The 22,251-nt window shown below is 53.8% G+C and overlaps 2 protein-coding genes across 12 annotated transcripts in view; both read left to right on the top strand.

The window, feature by feature from the left end:
• The window catches only part of ARCN1 (archain 1), a 34,779-nt gene extending 31,735 nt beyond the window's left edge, over positions 1 to 3,044 (top strand). The window contains exon 10 of the mRNA XM_007124167.3: positions 1,722 to 3,044. Coding sequence (XP_007124229.1) covers positions 1,722 to 1,811 — 90 coding nt within the window. The 3' untranslated portion in view covers positions 1,812 to 3,044. The remainder of the gene's footprint in view (positions 1 to 1,721) is intronic.
• Positions 3,045 to 10,154: 7,110 nt separating this feature from the next.
• PHLDB1 (pleckstrin homology like domain family B member 1) overlaps positions 10,155 to 22,251 on the top strand; it is a 43,700-nt gene continuing 31,603 nt past the window's right edge. For 3 of the 11 annotated variants that reach the window (XM_028500989.2, XM_024131210.3, XM_028500988.2), the window contains exons 1-4: positions 10,165 to 10,477; positions 13,552 to 13,632; positions 14,289 to 14,412; positions 15,351 to 15,521. In XM_028500989.2, coding sequence (XP_028356790.1) covers positions 10,433 to 10,477; positions 13,552 to 13,632; positions 14,289 to 14,412; positions 15,351 to 15,521 — 421 coding nt within the window. In that variant the 5' untranslated portion in view covers positions 10,165 to 10,432. Of the gene's footprint in view, positions 10,478 to 13,551; positions 13,633 to 14,288; positions 14,413 to 15,350; positions 15,522 to 22,251 lie in introns of all 11 variants that reach the window. The other 8 variants (XM_024131208.3, XM_055078731.1, XM_024131209.3 and 5 more) reach the window with 6 other exon arrangements.

Below are 22,251 nucleotides of genomic sequence, written 5' to 3'. Positions count from 1 at the left end.
CGAACCCGTGTCCCCTGCATCGGCAGGCGGACTCTCAACCACTGCGCCACCAGGGAAGCCCACTTGCCTGTTTTTTTTTTAATAATCTCATGTATCTTAAAATCCATTAGCCAAAATACTCAACACATGACTTAGTAATGCCTTCTGTATTGTCACTTGGTTTGATCCCAAGGATGAAAGAAAGTTTATTTGGAAGACAAAATTACTGCCAAAAATGGTGATTCTAATACAAATAGATACAGTTTTTGTGTTCTTTTATGTCACAGCTTCCCTTCATTAATACGGATAATCATAAGCCAATTCTGTTGTAAACCTTGTCCTTAAGGTAGGCAGGCAAAGCAGGGGAAATCTGTGAACTGTTTATTTATTTATTTATTCATGCATTCATTCATTCATTCCGTGCCATGCATCTTGTGGGATCTTAGTTTCCCGATCAGGGATTGAACCCAGACCCATGGCAGTGAAAGCACTGAGTGCTAACTACTGGACCGCCAGGGATTTCCCTGTGAACTGTCCTTCAGATCATTTTTAACTCATTGTTCTTCCAGCTTTCAAATTGCATTATAAGCACCGAGTTTATATTGTTATTTTCCCCTCTGACTTGTTGATTTGCTTGTCATTCTGGTTATCTTCCCAGATGGTCTCTGTCTCTCCTGAAAGTGCTTGGGAAGTTACAGTTTCATCTGCTGGATGATTCCAAAGAGTAGTTCTCCCTCCCTCCCTCCCTCCCTCCCTCCCTCCCTCCCTCCCTCCCTCCCTCCCTCTCTCTCTCCCTCTCTCCCTCTCTCCCTCTCTCCCTCTCTCCCTCTCCCCCCCCTGCCCCATCTCAGTTATTGGCTTAACCCCATCAGTATTGGGAGCACATTGTTGAACCCAAGACATTTTCCTGTTACTGACCATTTGAAGAACAGGACAGTATAATTGCTCTGTCAGAACCTCACTAGAAAATATGAATCAATGGTTTAAGTTTTGTGTTGGTGCCATTACTTGCACCATTGTTACAGGTAGTTCATTGAATTGGACATCTATTATTATTAATAAAGAGAAATCTCAGGACTTCCTTGGTGGTGCACTGGTTAGGACTCCAAACTCCCAATGCAGGGGGCCCGGGTTTGATCCCTGGTCGGGGAACTATATCCCGCACGCATGCCGCAACTTAGAGTTCGCATGCCACAACTAAGGAGCCCGCCTGCCGCAACTAAATACCCAGCGCAACCAAATAAATAAATACTAAAAAAAAGTACGTTTAAATAAAAAATAAAAAGAAATCTCATTAGAAGGACCCAGCCATACCTAGAAAATGAATATGATAGAACAACTTAGACTGAGAGCAAATTAAACAAATAATGTTGAATTGTTAGAATGTTGCATTTTGGATCAAAATGTTAATTGATCATCCTGACAGAATGTCTATGACTTTCATAGGTTTTATAGGGCAGGGCCTGGGCAATGGCCACTCATTCTGGACCTTTTACTTAATGTTAATACCACTCTACATGTCATCCCAACAGTTGTCTTTTCTGTCTAGAGAGCAGATTAATCATGTTGGTGGGGAAGAGTGATGCTGTGAGCTGCAGTTGTGAATTGAACTTTTTTAGTATTTCTGAGTTACTTTTAATACTGCTTTAGGGGATTTGATCTGTTCTGTACTGAGAATTTAGCCAGCACCTTAAAGACCCGCTGTCCTTCTGCTTTACCTTACTCTTTGTTTGTTTTCCTAGGTTACCAAAGTGACCCAGGTAGATGGAAACAGCCCTGTAAGGTTTTCCACAGAGACCACTTTCCTAGTGGATAAGTATGAAATTCTGTAATACCAAGAAGAGGGAACCGAAAAGGAAAATTTTCAAATTAATAAAGAAGAAGCCAACAGTGGCTGAAGAATTTTTTCCAAACCCGCAAGCCATTGGAGACCCTTTTTTCCAAATACAGTGCACGATTCTCGGAGTGCAAGGACCCTCAACTCACCCTCAGTGTTTCAGTGTCACAGAGACATTCTCTGGCAAAGAAATGACACAAACATAAAGGGAAAGGCTGCTGATTTCTTTGGCAGATTTTACTGGCCAGCAGGAAAGCAAGCTCTCCAGAGAATGCCCCCAGTTAAACACTTTGTCCCCCATCAGCTAAGTTGTTTTTTATTTTAATCCCTAAATATATTTCATACTTTGTTTTTAAAAAGTTTTCTCTGCAGAAGGTTTTAATCTTTCATACTCCTTTCCTTTACCTTCAGTTTTTTTCTTTCTATATATCCAATCCAGCACTGAGATCATCTGCATATAGGCACTGTATTTGGCACTCCGGGAACAGGTTGATCTAATCCATTCTTGATTTCTGGACTGTGCAGGTGAACTGCTTGAGGGGTAGGGGGTCTAGAAGTTAAAAGATAAGGATGTCTTATCCTTTTCCTATATCTATTCATCCCTCTGTTCCTTTGCCAGGCTGTTTTCCTTGCAGGCTTGTTGCTCTGGTTCAGAACACTAGTGTGAATCCCACTTGTGTCAATATTAAAGACAGCTGAGAAACAGCTTTCAAATGGTATAGCCCCCACTTCAAGGTGTCTCGGAGGAGAATGGTCATGTCCAGTTAGGGATTTCACACCCACAGGTAATCATGTCTGCTGCTGGTGCTACCCAGCCTTCCATTCTCCATATTTTGGGTACTTCAGCTAAAACATGATAGCTAATGGTCTTTGTAATCCATTCACATTCCTGAGATTCACCACCTCCCTCTTTCTGAATGTTCTCTGTGTCATCAGTTTTTTCCTTTCTATCAGGCATGAGGTTATGATTTTGGAGGCTCTAGGTTCAGTGAGTGTGCCAATCCCATTGGTCCTGAACTATCAAGGAGCCTCCATTTTCACCACCATGTTTTTAGCATTTCAAGATGCAGCTGATTATATTGCTGTGTAGGCATTGATATACTCCATTCTAGCCTGCCCAGCATTTTTTCAGCAGCCTTTCTGTTCACTGTGTCTGAAATCCTTCCTTTTTCTCCCCTAAGCCTTTTCTTTTTAGTGTCATCATGTAATGGTTGTTTCTCAGCCCCATCTCATCCATTACTTCTTCGATGGAGAAGACTACATCAGCCAGCCCAGCGTTGGCTTTTAACCCAGTATTGCACTGGGAGTTGGTGGAGTTGCTGCCAGGCTGCAGCCACAGACAGGGGGAAGAGACAGATGACAGTAGATGACCTCCTGCACTTTCAGCTGGTTGGAGAGTACGACTCCTACTCTGAACAACATCTGGCCTTCCCTGCAAAGAGTGTACTGTAATTGAAGCAGAGCAGTCACACACAAATGGCCATGGATGGAATTGTTTGCCAAAGAAATTGCTGGCCTTTCCCTTTCCCTTAACTGCATCAGGGAAGAATCCTTATCTCTAGCTTGGTTTCCACATAAAGTTTTTTTGAGGAAGGGGACTGGAACAAAAAATCTGTCATGTAGTTAAGTAGACGAGAAATCTTATTAATTCAGTTTTGTTTGAGAGTTGCTTGTCCATATGATTTTTTTAAAGTGAAGTTTAGTTTCACAAAAACTTTTTTTTCTAAAATTACTTTTGGGGTAATATTTAAAATGAGAGAAGTTTTGTAACCCTGTAAAATACATAGGGAATATAACATTCCATTGTACACAAAGAAGGCAAATTCTTTAATCAAATAAAAAGTATTATAAAATGAATGTTTTTTAGACTGTTGACTCTCTCATACTTTGGTGTCTTCTCTGGTGTCTTCAGAATGCTGTAACAGGATCTAAGATTAAAAATTAATGATATGTTTCTTTAAGAGGAAATAATCTCTATCTGAGAGTATTCATTGCCTTTTCTCCCTATTACAGGTATTGTGTCTTCTTGTGTATTTTTCTACATTTGAGCATATACACATACACATGTACTCCTGACAGTGTAGCTTTTGAATTTGATGCCACTTACGGGCTTTTGATCTTAATTTTGTCAGGGCCAGTTGTAGAGTCAGAAAAATGAGTCTTCATCTTTAAAGAATAACGATAGTTGGTGATATCTTGGAGCATTCTCTTCCCCATTAGGCAAACAGTGGTAAGAAGTAAGTGATGCAGGCATGAGTGATGAAGGCCTTCCTTGGAAGTTGATAATTCCCTCAGAAAAGGTTTCTTCCTTTCTTTTTATTTAACTTGAAAAATTATTGAATGTCACCAAATTGTTTGGAAGGCAAATCTCTGATGAATAAGTTTCTGGAATGAATAAGTTTTTATTTTAATGGTGAAAGCCAAGATTTTGAGAAATTGCAAGTATCTTTAGTGTTGCTGAAGTGTGGCTTGGATCTCTGAGGCTGTAACGTTAATCCAGTGAAATGAAGCACACCAAAACCACGCCACACCCTCTGACTGGCAGCTGATCCCTCCACAGCATCAAGGGGAGGTTTTGTTGGCCTCTTGTGAGGGAAACTAACAAAATAATTAGATCTGACTGAGCATTCTGTTTAATGGAGGAGGTTTGTGGTTCCTGCTCTGGGTTAATTAATTCCACATAGAGGAGGTAGGGAGGGAGGTGAGTTCCTTTTAAAAAAAAGGTCTGTCATTCATCTACTCACAGTATCAAACCCCAAATCTATCAACCCATGCATCTCTACAGGAAATTTGCCCTCCAATTAATTTAACGTTGTTCACACTGGGTAGGCTCTCAGAGATTTCCACGGTTGATAAGAGAATAGCTTTTCTTAAAAGTTTATGGGACTTCCCTGGCGGTCCAGTGGTTAAGACTGCGCTTCCACTGCAGGGGGTGCGCGTTTGATCCCTGGTCAGGGAACTAAGATCCTGCATGCTGCGAGGCGGGGCCAAAAAAAAAAAAAGTTTACACCTGCAGGGCTCATTGGAGGAGGAGAGGAGGAAAATAGGAGGAGTCCCCATCCTCAGGAAGATTGAAGTCCAACTGGAAGCAAAGGCTGTACCTCCTTACAAAGCTTTCTTGCTAAGGTAGGTCGGCATCAACTGCAACTAGTGATACTCAACATGGGTCTCAATAAGGGTGAGGAATAGAGCTTTGGTCTGGTAGGTTTTAGAGGAATCGCTCAAAAGGAAGCAAAAATTCAGAATTGACTCCCCTGTACTATGCACATCTCATTGCAACCATCCTCTCCATTCCCTCTTTTTGCCCCATTTGGTAAATATATTTGGAGCTGTAGAGCTTCTTTGAAACTGCTAGAAGATCCACAAGTAGGTTGGTTGCTGTGTATTGCTCCTGACCCAAGAGCAGACAGCATCTCTACAAAAGTCAGTTTCACATCTCACCCTGGGGAGTTAGTGACTGATGTGGAGGCAGGCCTTTAGGAAGTTTATTCCAAACTGAGCTGTTGTCCCCTCAAACACAAGAGTCAAGCAACCAGGTGGTTTTCAGAAGCTTGGGCCACTCCCCTACCTCTACCCTCAGTGGTCAAAAAGGAAAGTTTTTTGCCTTGCTGTTCATAGGGCAGGGGTTATGTGGTTATTTAAGGCTTAGTCCAATTCTGGGAAGTCCCCATAGGTGTAAATCTGTGATCAGGTTAACGAACTTTTGGAAAAAGAGGTGTTACCAATTCAAAGCAATGAGAGAAATGGAAATAGGTCTTGTTTCCCATTCTTTTGCCCGAATGAATGCTTGTTCTTTTCAGCTCATAGGAAGGTCCTGAGCCACGGAGGGTAAATAAGACCAGTCTTCTGTCCTACCCAAATTTCCCACTCAGCTTGAACGTATCTTAGCTGTGGGTGGAAGTGTGAATTGTGCAATTTCTAATACAAGCTGAGAAGAGAGCTTCTGCTCTTTTGCAGCTAGTAAAGAAAGGTTTGAACTTTTTCTCCAAGTTGGATGCAGTGAGGAGTTACTTGGCATCATTGCTGCCATCACACCTACACTAATGATGCCTGAGTTCAGGATCCAAAGAGGCCAGAAAGGTTAGCTTCCTCGGATAGGATGTGCATCTACAGGGATTGCTTGCTGTAATGAGCAATAATCACCTCTTTCTGGGGCTGGAGGGTGTACAAATTGAGAGGACGGACAGAGCTGGGAAATGTGCCGTGGCAAAGGCAGCTGGGTGTGGAAGTCCACTCCTGACATTCATAGCCAAGTGCAGAGGGCCTTAAAAAATCCACTCTTCCTTCCACACCCAGCCTCTGCCCTCTCCCCCTGCTTCCACTTCGGAAAGTCTGAAGCATGCTTGGAAAGCTGTTTTCTGCTTTCTTCTCTCTTCCACCCCCTTTCTGAGCTCCCAGCTGCTCAACCTCTTGCGTAACTGTGAGAGAGCACTGAGTTTTTTGATGGGCTCCAGATGTGGAGCGGGGTGGGGATGGTAGGTCTGAAGTCCCCTGAGTGCTCTGACTGTGGGAACATAGGGCCCCGACACAGCAGGAGTGAGGACACATTGCACAGAACCTCTATGATGGGGTCAGCTGACCGCTGGGCTGGGAGGACAGAGAGCAGTTGGGTGATGTTTCAACCCCCTGCCTCAGCATCAGCCGCCTCCGTGGCAGCCTTGATTATTCCCTGAAATTCCTCCTGACCAAGACGGTAAGGAAGAGCTGGAATTGTGAAACAGAGTTATGTGAAAAGTCTTTGCGGTACCCCAATCTGAGCCTCTTCCCTCAAACTCTGGGTCTTGGCACATAAGATACAAGAAGTTTGGGGTTTGTTTCTTTTTCTTTCTTTTCTTTTTTAAACAGAATAGCCTGAAAATTACTGTTGTGATCTGCCTCATTAAAAGGTGGTCAGAGTTAAAATACTTTTATGAGCCTCAAACAGTATGAAGAAAGAAAAAGAGGCTTCCACCCCCAACACCACTCCTCCACCCCCGGCCAAATCCTGGGGCTTCCTGGTGCCCCCAGCACACGCTGAAGCCCGATAGTTTGACCTCTATTAGCTATAGCAGATAGCTGCAGAGCGCGTCCCACCCCCTCCCACTTCTAGTCCGGTCAGCTCCAGCCTCCAGCCGTGGGGGGTCCCCCTGCTAATGCTGGCCCTGTCAATGAGTGACCAAAGATTCCCGCAGTTCAACCTTCTGCTGTTCCTGGGTTAGGCAGGGAGGGTACACACTAAAGTCACTGAATCAGAACAAGATTTGTCCATCCCAAAGAGGACAAATTATTTTCTGCTATCCTTCCCTCACTGGAATTTATGCCAGCCTTGGGGGCTTTCTGCTTCCTCTCCTTCAGGGAGGAAGAGTCTCAGGGGTCCCTCCAGTGCTGGTTAAAGAGGTCCAGTCTAGCTGCGTTCAGCTCCCTAGGGCCTCCCCTGTCAGTCTCCTGGGGCGAGAGCTGGCTTTGCAAGGTAAGGATCCGCTGTCAGCTTGGATTTCGGGTGGGGAGAATGACTTTCAACCAGGCTCAGTTTCTAGGCTTCCCTTAGGTTTTCGGTGCCCCCCTCTTCTTCCTTATTAACCCCTCGCTCCTACAGAGACCCAAACTGCTGTAGGATGGTGTGCTCAACAGTAAACCTACAGCTTGTCTCCCAATTGTAATCCTGCAGGTTGTGGTGGGGGTGGAGCTACACGGGGTAGACGATAATTCCATTCAGCTTTCCTGTGCTTTACAGTTTGCATGGCACTTTACTATGCCTCCTTATACCTATCCTTAGAAAAATCTGTGACACCCTATATGCAGAGTTATCCACCCCATTTACAGGTCGTCATGGTGGAGGGGCTTGGAGTAGGATGAGGAGAAGGGGCAACAGAGAGGAGACCTGCATACCCTCAGCAGATATTTGGAGGTGATGAGAATATGTTGTAGGGCTGTGACCATGAAGTTCATTGGGAGCTCATGGAGGATTCAGGCATCTAAAGTGAAAAAAAAAAAAGGTGGGGGAGGGTTTAGAGAAAAACTGTCAAAAACACTCTCTCAGAAGAGCCTTAAAGCCTAGGGGTGGAGGGTGGTCTAGGAGAGTCCGAAGGGGAGGGTGAGTGGGGATAGGGGTGTGTACGTGGTGGTGGTAGTGGAGAGCCCAGCTGCAGAGAGATGAACAAAGCGGGCGCTGTGCAGGCCGGGGTCGGGGGGAGGTGCTGCTATGGGAAAGGGTGGGTGGGGGGATCTTGGGCTCCAGTCCCACAAGGGCGTCTCCTCTGGCTGGCCAGGCGGACGGGACGGGGGACGGGGGCGGGGACTTGCGGGGGGTGGGGTGGGGTAGGGAGGCGGGACCCGCTCGCTCTCCTCCTACTCAGCGGGCTCCCAGGGAAAAGCAAGAGTGTCCTTCTGAGCCTGGGGCCGCGGCGGCCGAGCCGGGCGAAGGAACCGGTGTCCCCCTCTCCCCCCCGAGGTAAGAACGCTCTCCCCCACTACGCCTGCGTGTCCTGCTCGCTGCGCGGCTGGGACTGGATAAGAGGAAATCCCAGGGACCTGGAGAGAGCCCTCAGATCAGGTCTGGGCTGGAAGAGCCCGGAAGAAACGGGTAGGGGAGGAGGGGGGGCCACAGGTGAGTGCGTGGGGGCGCGAGAGGCTTTGTGCGGAGTGGGCTCCGCTGCTTTCCCGAGAGCTGCTTGCTCCTGCCCTCCCGAGCCGCCGCCCGCGCCGCCGCCAGAGGGGGCCCTTGCGCTCTCCCCCTGGAGGGAAAGCGGATCCTTGTCCCAAGACCCTCCTTCGGGCACGCGGACGTCTGGGCGACACTCGCGGGGTCTCGTCCGCCTGTTCCCCACACCTCCCCTCTCTCGCCGACAGAAGGACTGAGAGCCCTGCACCAGGAGCGGGGGTGTTCCCCGGGGCATCTCAGCTCCAGTCCCGGGCCGGGCCGCCTTGGCGGACAGGAAAGGGCTGCGGAGTCCGGCTTGGAGGCAGTGGTGTCCGGGAGGGACTCTTGCGTGTGTTCAGGAGATGGGTGGCACATCTGAGGCTTCCCCGGCCCTCTCCAAGGCCCCGCGTCTTTAGGGGTCTGGGAGGCCAGAGCGGGGAAACTGGGGGCAATGAGTCTCCGCTCTTGCCACGCCCGCACGGTCCAGATTCGAATTCCTTGCGGAGTTCCCTGGTGCCGGGGCTGAGCCAGGTCCTCCGGGCTCCTCTGGGATGCGGAAGCGCGGGCGCCCGGGGGCAGCGGGGGGCTGGGGCAGCTGGGTTGGCCGAGGCGCCCGCGGACGCTTCCGCCGAGGCGGGCAAGAGGAGAGCCTGGGCCGGGAGACCAAGCGGTCCGACGGGGGACCCAAGGCGCCGGGGCGGGGCTGCATACTGGGCCCGTTAGCTCAGCCGTCCCGGAGGCTGACTCATCGAACCGGTCACACACAAAGCCAACCTCCCCACCACGTCAGGCATCCCACGCGCAGACACACTCGGCGCCCCACCCGGCATCACCCACGCACCCTTCCCACAGCACACGCCACGCGGACAGCTGCGTCTCTCCGCCGTGACACGTGTGGGACCCAGCGCACACCTAGGACTCCACACACACGCCAAGCACCCGCAGCCCTCCCAGGAAGCCCACATTCACACCTGCGGCCCCTCGCGCTCACGCCCTTTTCCGGGCCCACGCACCCCGACACACGCGGCCCCGCCGTTCACACACACCCATCACACACTCAGTCCTCACACAGGCCGACTGTTACACACGCACCCCCCCCCACACACACAAATGCTACACACGCGGCCCCCCTCCCGCCGCCGCCCGCGGGGAGCCGGCGGTGTCTGGGGGCCGCCCGTTTCCCCCGCCGGGCAAACAAGCGGCCCCTTCTCCCCGCCCGGCCAAAGAAAGGCCGCTTGTCCGGTGTCAGCGGCGGGCGGGGCGGCCCGGCAGGCGGCCCAACACTGAGGCCTTGTCCCACCTGGCGGCCCTGGGGAGGGCGGCGAGGGGCAGCAGGGAGCCCTCCGTACGGAAACCCAGCTCAGTCCCCCGGCCTTCCCGGCCTCGGAGAGCTGCCCTTTTCCAGCACCCCACCTCCACCCCGCACACAAGTAAAATCACACCCCCGAACTACACTCTCGCCTTGTCCCGCCGCCTCCTCCAGCCCCGGCTGCCCGCCTACGGTCTCTCCCCACTCCTGGGTCCCCCGGCCTGCCCTCCGGCCCCCTCTTTTACTCCAGGGCCCCGCCTCCCGCCCCCCCCCCCCCGGTCTCCCCCTCCACGGCCCTGAGTACCTTCGACTGCTCCCCCGGTCCGTCACCCGCTTTCCTTGAGGACTCCTCTGCCCTCAGTCTTCCCTCCCCAGCCCTCCTTTTCCCTCATCCCTCAGTCTCCCTCTAAATCCCTTCGTCTTCCCACCCGCCCCGTCCCTCCGCAGACCCCTCGTTTTCCTTCTCCCGAAGTTCCCTGCGTCCCTGGCTTTCCCCCACGCCCTCCCCGGCCCTCGCCCGAATCCGGCGCCCCGCCCGCCGGGCTTCCAGCCTCAGTTTCCTTCCCTTCCCGGCTCCTTCCTCCGCCGGCGGCCCTTCCTCGAGGGCGGATGTGCGCCGGGCGGGCGAAGGCGGCGGCGGCGGCTCGAGAGGATCCCAACTCTGCCCCGGAGGCCTCGGGCCACAGCCATGCGACGCCCGGGACGAGGCCTGGGCTGGCCGCCGGGGCCACAGGTGAGGCCGGAGCGGAAGCACCCGTGCGAGGGCTCCGCCGGGACCGCTTTCGCTCCGGGGCCGGCCTCGGACCTTTCTTCTGGGGCCTAATTTGGAGTCTGGACTTCCTCCAGTGCTTGTCGGTTCCAGACCTTTCCGGCCGCTCCCTGGGCCCCCACCGCCCTGGTTAAGGTGCCGAGACTCCCGAAGCGGTGACTCTGGGCGCCCCATGAGGCGCAGAGAGTTGGGGACCGGGTAGGGCTGCTGATTCCCCGTGGCCTGGATGCCCGGGCGCTCGCGCTGGGCCGAGAGGCCGGAGGGGCCGGAGCGGGGTCACCTGCCGGAGCCCCGGCCTCGCCCCACAAGGGGCCCTCCAGGCACCCAGGCCTCTGCCACCCTGAGCCCGAAGAGGAGCTTGGGCATCTCTACTCGCGGTGCAGGAGGGCTACTGAGAGCCGAGGCTGACCCCGGCGCTTCCCCCATTCCCTCCTCCCCGAGAGCTGGACTCGCACCGCAGGGGCCTTTTTTTGGCAGCGGGCGGGGCGGGGTTTCCCAGAGCTGCCGCGGAGGCCGGGCTGGGCGAGCCGGGTGGGTAATTACAGCCCCGGGTAGTGGGCAGCCCGGTGGGACGGGAGCAGGTCGGCCGGTGGGAGGCGCCCCGGAGCAGCCCGCTTGGCACTCCCGGCCGGGGGTGGGGTGGGAGGAGAGGGCGCCCCCGGCCCCCCCGCCCCCATCCCCGACCCGTTCCCCACGCCCCACGCCCCCACCCCGTGGCTGCTCTCCCGGCCGCTGCGCAGCCCCTGGGTCAGAGCGCCGCCCGCGTGCTGGGACGCGCTGGTCTGGTGTACCTTTCCACTTCACCTGGATTAGGTTTCGGAGCTGGGGCCACAGCCCCGCGCCTCCCAATCTCTACATCTTTTCTTATCTTCTCTGTCTCTCCCTACACCTCTCTCCTTATCTCTCCTTCTTTCACCTCCTTATTCCCTTCTCTCCTCCCCTCCAATCACTCTTGTTCCCCATCAACCTCATTTCCTTACAATCTGTATCTGCACTTGAAATCCTTGGTGTAAATAAATGAGCACACCCACTGCTACCTCACAGAGTGATAATGACAACTTGACAGATGAAGAAACTGAAGCCCAGATAGGTGAAGTGACTTGTTCAAGATCATGAAGCTCATACTGATAACTGGCATGTTTATAGTGCTTTGTACTTCACAGAGTGTCATTTCATATAATACTTGAATCTCCAGACAATCATCTTTAAAAAAAAAAAAAAACCTAATAGTTTCATTGAGGTATGATGTTCATACCATAAAATTCACTTAATTTAAATGTACATTCAGTGGTTTTTAGTACATTTACAGATCTGTGCAACCATCATCACAAATAAGTTTTAGAACATTTCTATCACCACCACCCCCAAATCTGCCATTTATAGTCACTCCCCATTCCACCCCTAGGCCCAGGCAAGCAGTAATCCAAACAATCTTTCTTTTTTCTTTAAATCATTATTCCAGTTTTATAGAGAATGATCTGACGCTCAGAGAAGTTAAGTAACTTGTCCAAGATCTCTCAGCTAATAAATAATAAAGTCAGGATTAAAATTTAAGGCTCTTGTACCGCAGTCTAAAGCTCTTTCCACTAAGTGATGATGCCATTCCTTCACCATTATTTATCATTTTGTTTTTCTTACCCCCTCTTTTATATAAACTCTCTATCCCCAACCCACTCTCTTGCCTCTACTCCCTCAGAGAATGCTGAGGGATTTCCCTGAGTACAACAGTCTCTGTCCCTGGAAATTCTTCCCCCTGGCCAGATCTCCTGGGGAGGTGCCAGACCAGCTTGAGCTTTGGTGTAGGTTAATGGCCTTTGCCTTCCCTCTTCCCAGGCAGACTTGGGGCGGGCCCCAGGCCCTGTTCCAGCCTCTCTTCCGCCAGCTTGGGTGGAAATGGTGACGGAAACGATGCACCGGAAGGGTGGAAGCTGGGAGGGTAAAATTAGTAACTCTATGGCTAAGGCCTTTGGGCCCCACTGCCAGGGTCAGACATTACTTGGAATGCTGGCTCCTCCCCCCACTTCTTCTCCAAGTCCCTTGGAAGATGGCTGGAAGAGAAAGTGGAGGGGTACCCTGCCTTCCTACATCTCCCTCCCTACCTTCAGTTACACTCTTTTCAACTTCCCCAGAAACATTGTTCAGCAGCAGATGAACCTTAGCAGGTTGGCCAAGGATGCGCATGTAGGCACATATTAGTACACAAAGGTCCTTCCTCAGAGTTCGCAGGTACCAAAACTGTGAGCCAGGGAGAAAGGGATGGGTGAGGAAGAGTTCAAGTTCTGGCTCTGGAATCTATCAGTATTTTACCTCTGGTTCTAAGGACCTCAGCTTCCTACAGCACCAAATCAGGTGAAGATCCCCAGAGTCCTATATTCCCAGTGTTAGTCACCGTGGAGGGTTTTTATTTTTTTGCTGACTCTTTGGGGGTAAGATTGCTTTCTGGGGAAGAGAGGGTGCAGGAATTGAGACAAAGAGATGGCAGGAATAGTTGCGTTTTTCCCGTGTGTCTCCTTTAAGAAAACATCCTTCTGAGACCCCTGGGAAAAGAGACAAAGGGAGAAGAAGGAGAGGAAAAGGCTGTGGGAGGGAGCTCCTGCTCAGCCCTGCCACCCACCTGGGGCCCCCTGTCTACCAGTGTCCCTGGAGGGACTTCCTTGGACTTGCTTCTCCCACTAAGGTAGATTTACCCCACCCTGCTTACGGCTCCAGTTGTGTGAGGGTCCTCAGCTGCCAAGGCCTGAGTCCAGAGGCAACAGAGTACAGCAGTACAGGTTGGGCCCTATAGGACTTTTTGGGCTTCCTGTGTGTGGCAAGGGCCAGGACCAGTGTGGTGTGGTATTCACGCCATAGCTGAAGATGCGGCATCGCCTTCCCCCAGGAAGCTCCTGAGCTGCCTCGACTTCTCCCTCAGCAGGAGCATGCTGGAAACCACGGTGACAGGGGCCTGCCCCTTCCCTGAGAACCTTGCCACAGAGCCTACTCCTTGCCCTTGTCTTCCCTGGCCTCCCCACCTCACCTGTTTTCTGCTGTGTCCGCAGGAGCTCTGGAGCCCCAGGATAATGGACACTATCAATAGGAACCAAGTGGGCCCTGGATGCAAGACCCCAGCTATGGTGCAGGTGAGTGTGGTTGGGGGCAGTGCAAGCGGGCTGTTGGTGAGGATGTCCCGACTCCTCTACCTACCTGTGGTCCCAGCCCAAGGATGACAGCGCTACTACCTCTGCTCTTCTCCAGGTCCCAAGCCTATTAACAGCTAAGTCTTTAGCTGAATTAGGTTAATTGGTTCACCCAGAAAATACCCTTTGAAAGTCAGAAAGTGTTTTACAGATTGACCCTGAGCTGTATCTCTCTCCTCGATCCAGGCCCTGCCCTCTCTTGTAATTTAGTTTAAAAGGGGCAAGCAATGGCCAAGTGGATTGCCACAGACAGGGGTACAGGGACAAGTCTTGATTGGTCCCCTCTACCAGTACCCCCTCCTCTTACCAAGCACCTCCCCACTCCCCTTACTATCTCCTGTTTCTGTCCTAACAGACAAAAGGGGCAGTTAAACCAAGACTTGAGATAAATCCAGTGGGACGAGTTAGTGGCCTAGATTCAGATCTAATTACAATTTAGTGGAATACTGCTCTGTGCAAGATTTTGCACTACACCTTCAGAGCCCTTTGGAGAGGGCAGGTGCTGGAGAGAGTGCTGGTGTGACGACAACGGGGACTAGGGTGGTAAGGTGCCGGCCAGGAGTCTCATGATGCTCATCCCCCACCTCCACTACCTGCAGAAAGGACCCTTGGACCTGATTGAAACAGGCAAAGGGCTGAAAGTGCAAACGGACAAACCCCATCTGGTGAGCCTGGGCAGTGGGCGGCTCAGCACAGCCATCACTCTTCTGCCGCTGGAGGAAGGTGAGTCTGGGGGGCATCTGACCTGCCACCCCTCCATCCCCATAGACATTCCTGCCCTGGGATGCTGGCATGTGCTGGGGCCCTCTTGATACCTGCTGACAGTGTTCACCTCCCCCAAATGGGAGGCCGTGCCACCTACCCCACCAGTTTGCTTCCCTTGTCTCTGCCTGCCCAGACTAATCTGGCTCCATGACTGGGATTAAAGATCAGCTTAGAAATCAGGAGGAGAGCACTGAAACAGGAGAGCACATGGCTCTTGGCAACCACTGTGGCCAAGAAGAAAGGGGGCCCCCTCCACAGCAATGCCTGGCATGGGAGAAGGTGCTGGTGGAGATGGAGAGATGGCAGTGGGGGCAGACCTCCTAGTTAGGCCCTGGCACAGCCCCTTCCACCTTGCAGCTTCTGCCCTTCCTCTCTACTCTCGAGGTTGCACTTGTTGCCTGGGTGATACTACATTCCCCACATTCTCCAAATACCGGTCCCAGGGGCTCTGCCAGGGGGAGGGGCTGTGCCTGCGGAAGCCTGGGGAGAGTTGAACTGAAGAGAGGGGTGTGAGGGAGGGCAAGGGTTGCAGGTGGCAGAAGGGAGGGAGAGAAGAAGGAGGCAGAGAGAGTTTGAGAAAAAGATGGGGGAGAATGGGGAAGGAGAAAAAGGTCTTAGGGAGGGAGCACTGGGGGGACAAAGGGAAGGTCTGCAGAAAAGTCCCCCTTCCCTACTCTATCTGTGGATCCTCTGTGCCCTTCGGGCCTTCATCTCTGGGTCTGAGAAGAGCTTCTATCCCTTACTGTCTCGACCAGGCTCAGGGGCCCCAAAGGGGTGGCCAGTGATTCTCCCTGGAGTAGGAGGTGGCAGTAGATTTCCAGTGTGGCCCTCCTTGCCCCATCTCTGCCAGCTCAGCCTGGACTACCCCTCTGACTCAGTTTGCCTCCTGTCTTCAGGGAGGACAGTGATCGGCTCTGCAGCCAGGGACATCTCACTGCAGGGTCCAGGCCTGGCTCCAGAGCACTGCTACATCGAGAACCTGCGGGGCACCCTCACCCTCTACCCCTGCGGCAATGCCTGCACTATTGATGGGCTCCTGGTCCGGCAGCCCACCCGACTCACTCAGGGTAAGTTCTGACAGCCCCGAACCTAGGGAGCTGTTTAAAAGCTTGTGCATGACAGGTGCAGGGGAAGCCTGCTGTGTTGGTTGCCATGGTAACCGCCTGAGTGGCCAAGTTGGGGGTGGGGTGCTCAGGTGCATCTGGATCAGGTGCATTTCGAAACCCCTCCAGCATCCAGACTTGTCTTCAACCTGCTTTTCTCTGGTCATCCCCACCCTGCCACCGTGGGGAGAGAAGAGGGCCTGCTTCCTGCTCTCCGAGGGCATGGGGAGTGGTGCAGTGGTCGCTCATGGTCATTAGGGGAGACCAGTTGGAGCAGCAGCGAGGGGAAAAATGGCATGGTTCCATGATGCCAAGAGGGAGTTGTTCTGAAAAGCTGTTGAAGCTGGGGAGCTATTGAGGACAATGGCGATGGGACAAGGGCAAAATCTGAGGACACGCTCACTCCTGTTAAAACACTGTTGACAGTAGCTTTTGGGTCATGAATATGGTTACCACCCTGTTTCCCAAAGCAACAGGCCATTCCGTTGTGTAAGGGAGCTCTAAAAACTGGGCCTCCGGTTACTATGGTGACCAGGCAGGTAAGGGGTTGGCCAGGTAGCACTCTGATAAACCAGGTGTGTTTGCCCTGGACATCAATGTATACAGTGAAGCACCATATTAGGGGGGTGACAAAAGTGGATTTGGGTGGGGGGTAGAGGATGGAGCTTTGGACTGAGCCTGGCTCTAAGTAGGAGGACCCATGTCCTGGCAGTGTTTTCTTGGGACTCTTACCTCTTACTGGCTGGAAGCTCCTTTGCAGTGGAAATCCCACTCACTCAACTGTTTCCCTCTCTCCTTCTCTTCACGCCTCTCGGAGACTCTCCCTTCAGGGCTGACCAAGGAGACCCCGCCTTCCTGCCTTTGGGAGTGTGTGTGTGTGTGGGGGGGGGGGGCGGGGACAACTGGCTCCAGGGAGACAGGTCTGCCAGGAGCAGCAGCAAGCAGGCCCTCATCTCCTCCAGGGCTTTTCTCTGCCTTTGGGAGTGTGTGTGTGTGTGTGGGGGGGGGGGGGGCGGGGACAACTGGCTCCAGGGAGACAGGTCTGCCAGGAGCAGCAGCAAGCAGGCCCTCATCTCCTCCAGGGCTTTTCTGACTCCAGATAAGAGGAGGAACCCCCATAAATTGAGGCTTTGGCTGTGATGCCATCTGGCTCCTGACCATACTCTTCCATCTCAAAGAGAGCATCTTCCCCAAGATTTGGGTACGTGGAAGTGAGACAGTAGAACAGCAAGGAGAGGCAGAGGCAGAGTTCAAAGAAGGCTGGAGAAAGAGCCCAGCCCCAAATCCCTCACGTTCATGAGCAAGAACTTTCTTTCCCTGTGCGTTGTGAGCAGGTTGGAGGAACCTATGCTCTGTAGGCCTCTCTTGCCTGGTCTTCCCAGGGCAGCATTTAGCTCCCTGAGAAGAGGGAGGGCCTGGGCCAAGATGGAATTCTTAGGCATTTCCTGTGGCCCAAGTGACCCCCAACTCTTGCCCAGCCAAAAGCCCACCCTACCAACTATGTACCCTCCCACTCTCTCCTGACCCTAAACCCCCTTCCCTTTCTCTCCCTTCCACCCCCATAGCTGCCTTGTCTAGGCTCGCCTGTCTCAGAAGCTTGGCAGCCTGGGGAGGGGTAGGCAGAGGCACAAAGGAACGGGTGTTCTTCTCCCCAGCACTACCCCTCCCCTGGGCTCCAGGAGCTGAGGGTTTCCTTGTCTCATCTCTGGAGCAAGGCACCAAGCCCAGCCCTGCCTGGCCCCACTCCGGACATTCTTGGGAGTGCGTTTCCCTGGAAACTGGGTGGCTCGGGGGTGCATGTGCTATCTCTATGTGTCTGTAACTGGAGTGTGTTTATGTATCTCCGGATGTGTTTGTGACTCTGGGCTTGTGTATCTTTGTGTTTGTGTCTTTCCTTGTGTTTATGGATCAGAGTGTTCAAGCTGGGGGCAGGGGTGAACTCAGGGCTGATGGTAACGAAGTGTCCGTGTGTGCGCCTGTGAGGATATGAGAACTCACTGGCCACGTGCCTATCTGTGGGCATATATGCAAGAGGATCATTTTCCCTGTCTTGTTCCCCCGATCCAGCCTTGTAGGGGGGACCCCCCTCTTTGAAAAACAGAGGGCTACCCTAGAAATAACAAGGAGCCCTCTCTGGCTGGGCCGGCCTTGGATGCATCATTCTGGGCACTGGGCCCAGCCATAGGCAATTGGAGAGGCACACGTCATCACGAGCAGGGTGGCAGTGACAGGCTCTTCCAGCAGGAATATGCCTGGCCAGCGGGTGGGGGGAAGCAGGCAGAAAACAGATGCCGACCTTTAGCTAGAGCTATGGACATGGGGTCTAGGAAGATCCTGCTTTCAGTCCTATCCCCGGGTATCCTGGGACATCCCACGCTGCCCTCTCTCTACAGAACAAGAGGTGGAGCTAGGAAGAAGACCAAGGAAATGAGGAGGAATATCAATCTGGGTCTAGGCTGTCCCGCCCCGAGACCACATCGCCAGACCACATGAAAGATCTGGGAGGGGACCAAGTAGGGAAGGGCCCGGAAAGCCATGAAGCTCAGGGACCAGGCTGTCTAGACAGAAGGTCCTCATCCTCTCCCAGCATTCACTGCCAGCCCTTCGTCCGAGTCTCCTTCACTCCCCAGGTGCCTCCTTGGTGGGCAGGGGCTTCTGTGAGGGCCAGCACGGGAGGTTCCCTGGAATGTGGCTGGTGAGCCAGGATTCCTGAGTTATCTAGCTGCCTCCCTCTGGGATCCAGGACACTGAGCCTCTTCCTCTTCCACCCAGCTGTCAGTTATTCCTTCTGTAAAATGGGAGTGACGCCTCCAACTGTCCTCTGTTATAAGACTGATAAAGATCTTGACTAATAAAGCTCAAAGGAAGGAGAGAAAAAGCAAATGCTCCTAGCTCCCCACTTCTTTGTGTCTGCCTCCTGCCCCATTTCTCCCTGGCGGAATCCTCTGTGTCCGTCTGGGTCTGTCCAGCTGGCCGTCACAGTTTCCAGACCGATGAATCACATTTCCTGAGGAGATTTTTTTTTTCAACCCTCCCCCTATTTTGCATTTCACCCTATATGGTTTTCCTTTTTCCTTCAGAAGGGGAATAAGCTATATGTGAGTATGTTAGCGTGTGTGTGTGTGTGTGTGTGTGTGTGTGTGTGTGTGTGTGTGTGTGTGTAGTATGGCTGGGTGGGTAGGAGCTCAGTGAGGGTGGAAAAATTGTTTGACTGTTTCTCTAAGGAGGTTGACTTTTGACTTCAGAGTATCTCTGGGGACTGAGTGAAAGGCTATCTGTGCCTGAGTGAGGGTATAACCAAGAGAGGGGCTGGTGCCTGAGGGGTGGTGTGTTTGAGAATAAATGTGTATGAGAGACAGGACGTGTTTAACTGGGGTGTCTGTGTGACTCAGAGTATGCACAACCGAGTGGTGTCTGTGTGACTGGGCAGGTGTTGGTGTGTACCTGGGAGAAAGTGTGGGGGGCTATGTGAGCTCTGAGCATTCAGAAGACATCTGAGAGAACAGTGTGTCCCTTAAGGTTCTGGTGTCCAGAGGCCAGTCCCTGGAATGAGAGGAACTTTCTGGGACCCAGGCTGGGTGGTAGGTACTTGCCTGGCCCAGAACCTCAGCCTGGTCCTGGGGGCTCCAGAGGCGGCTGGCACTGTGTTTCCAGATGGGAAGGGTACCTCCTTGGGGTGGGAGAGCTCTTTACGGGGCTGGAGCTAGCACGACTGGTGGTTGTGGTTGGAAGGAGGTGGATTGGCTTCTGGAGCCCCAGGGAAGTGGGCTGGCTTGGAAGAGGCAGTGCCTTGGTCCAGTGTGGGTCATGGGGCGAGGTGAACTGCTGGAAGGGTGGGGGTAAGGCGGGCAAAGGAGGAGGTGTTTAGGGTGGAGACAGGGGCTGGGCTCAGTGCTGCTCACATTGCACAGAGCACCGCCTTGGCCTGTACTTGTCACGGTGGCAGACTGAGGGCCAGAGCTGGACCCAGTGACTTGGCTGGATTCCCAGGAGTTTCACTCTTCTCTCTAATATATGGAGCCATGGACTGTCAGAGCTTAACCTCTGCTGTCATCAAGCCAGCCTCCTCACTCTGTTGATAAGGAACCTGAGGCCAGAGGGTGCGACTGGCCCAAAGTGACCAGCCAGTCAGGGGCTGGGCCGGCCCCCTCCTAGGCCTCTGGTGACTTCTGCCACAGAGGGGTCTCAGTGAGACCCCAATTCTCCTCACTTCTGCCTCCTGGCTCTTCACCCTCTGGCCTCTGTATCTACCTCTCACCTTTCCTGCTCTCTGTCATCTCCCTGGAACCTTTCCTCCCTGCCCCACTTCTACTCCTGACCCGGGCTCCGGACTTCTGAGCTGGCTCCCTCCCCGCATCACCTCCCCCGCACCGTCCCGCCCCGCCCCGCCCTGCCCTCTCCATCCCGCTCCCCTCTCCTCTCCTCTCCTCCATCACTTCCTCTTCCCCTCCTCCTCTCCTTTGTCCCTCCCTCCCGGGCTCCCTTCCCCCGCCGCCAGTGGCCGGCCCGCCCCTCCCCGGGCATTGGTGGCTGCTCGCTGCCTCGCTGCTCGCTGCTCCGAGCCCGGAGCCGGCGGCGCGGGAGGTCGGCCCGCCTCTTCAAAGGCCCGGGGCGGGCCGGGGACCTGGAAGGCTCGAGCTAGCAGGGGCGAGCGGTCCGGAGGTCCGGATTCGGTGGTGAGTCCTCAGCCCCCGGCGGCCGCAGCCCCGGCAGCCGGGCGCGGAGCACCTCGGGCTGGGAGGGGCGTGGAGGGGGTGGGGAAGCGTGCGAGGAGGGGCGTCGGGACCCTGGCCCCGCTTGGGAGCTTGAGGCCGTGAGGCTCGATCGTGTGTGTGAGCCCTGAACATATCTAAGTGGGGCGCCTGGGCTCGGGGCCACTCCTCACCGGGGCAGACTTCATTTTCCCCAGCACTAGGCGGTCCCCTCCGTGGGACCTGCCTCTTGACGGGGTTGAGGGGTCCTGGTTAGGATGAGTGGAGCCTGTGTTACGGCTCAGAGGGGTCTCGGATGGAAGGAGCCAAGGCCCCTCCTCCCATCTTCCCTTCGCCTCAGCCTCCTTTTGGCCAGTTCATTCTATTTGTGTGGCCAGCAGGGCAGTGACTGTCGCTCTGAGTGTGAGGCTGTCTGCCTATATCTGTGTGTCTGTGTGTTTCTGAGTGTGTATGTGTGTGAGCCGGGATGAGAGTGTGTTTCTGTGTAGTGCTTCCCCCCTGCATCTCTCAGAGATAGTATCCACCCTCTCCTTTGCCCCGTTTGTTTTTTTCCCTCCAGATGTGCAGCTCCTCCACCCACCTGCACACAGCTGGGCCCTGAGCCCCTTTGGGGACGAGGGGTAGAAACACAACTTTGCCTGGATGAGAAGGGGTTCTTGGGTTTCGTGAGTGGGCTGACCTTTGGAGGTGTGGGGCAGGAGTGGGCAGAGAGGAGGTTTCTTCCCAGAAATAGGCTTGCCAGGCCCCTGGGGGCATGGGATGGGAGTTGGGGCCATGCCTGGGGCCCCTGAGTGCAAATAGAAAGTTAATTTGGGCAGGAGCTGAGCTGCGATCAGTCCTGCTGCCCTCCTGCCCGCTCTATTAATACAGATCCAGCTCTGCTGCCTGGCATCACCTATTTATAGCCCCAGAGGCAGCATAGCCACACCCCTTGTATAGAGGAGGGTGAGGGGCAGAGGAAGGGGCAGGGAACTCACAGCTATAGGGGCCAGGGCCGGGTATCTGTAGGTGCCCACAGCCTCCTTGGGTGGGCCTGGCACTGATGGGCTGGAATCCACCCAGACTCCCCACCTCCTTCCCAGTCTGGACTATGTGGTCAGGCTCCTGATCTGCCCTGCCCCCCCCTCCCCGCCTGCCCCCCATCAACCTAGGGTTGAGTGGGTCTGTCTAGACCCTGCAAACTCATCATTAATTAGCTTGTTAAATGGCTGAAAGGAGGGGGCGGGGAATGGCAGGGTTCTTTCTGAAACAGCTGTGGTTGTAATTAGGTGGACAGTGTGGCTGGCTATTATTTATTCCCGTTATGATTACTCTGTGATCAGCTCCTCTGATTGGTGGCTTGGCAGGGAAGGCTCCCTCCGTTCCTAACCACCCATCAGCCTTTAGAATTGTTGGTGCCTGCCTGAGAGGGCCTGTGGGTTTGCCGAAGAAGTGGGTGGTTTTGTCTACTATGTTGTCTGCTGTGGACTTCTCAGCCTGCTAGCCCCTCATCCATGGCAATGCCCAGGGCCCCTCAACAGGCTCCTGAGCTCCTCAGTGGGCGGCCAAGGTACCCACGTGGCCTGGGATGCCCCATGCCCCTGTGGCCTGCCTGAGCTGAACTGTCTCAGCGTCCAGGAATGTAGACTTCCCTGCCAGTCTTAGCTCAGACTGGCATGAAGCTTGGGATGCCAAGTGGCACCAGATTGGGTAGAGAGGAGCCTGGGGCCAGGGGCCAGGGGCCAAGGGCATGGACAAATTGGAAGAGTGGGTGGTAGAGTCCACCAGGTCTCTGGCTTCTCCCAACAGAGCATCTTGTGCAGAAGCCCTCTAGCACCTGGTGTGGCCGGGAGGAGGAGTTCTGCCAGACAGGCTTAGGCGCGGTGGGCACACCTGTCACCGTGCACACTCCCGGTGCCCCTGGCTACATTTTCTGGCTCCCACATGCCCTCCCCCCTCCATGCACTCACACTTCCTGGGCAGGACTGGGCTTGTGTCTACTG

The sequence above is a fragment of the Physeter macrocephalus genome, chromosome 16, assembly GCF_002837175.3.
Source record: "Physeter macrocephalus isolate SW-GA chromosome 16, ASM283717v5, whole genome shotgun sequence".
Classification (NCBI taxonomy): Eukaryota; Metazoa; Chordata; class Mammalia; order Artiodactyla; family Physeteridae; genus Physeter; species Physeter macrocephalus.
The sequence above is the reverse complement of the archived record's forward strand: the minus strand, read 5'-3'. Positions and strand labels throughout refer to the sequence as shown.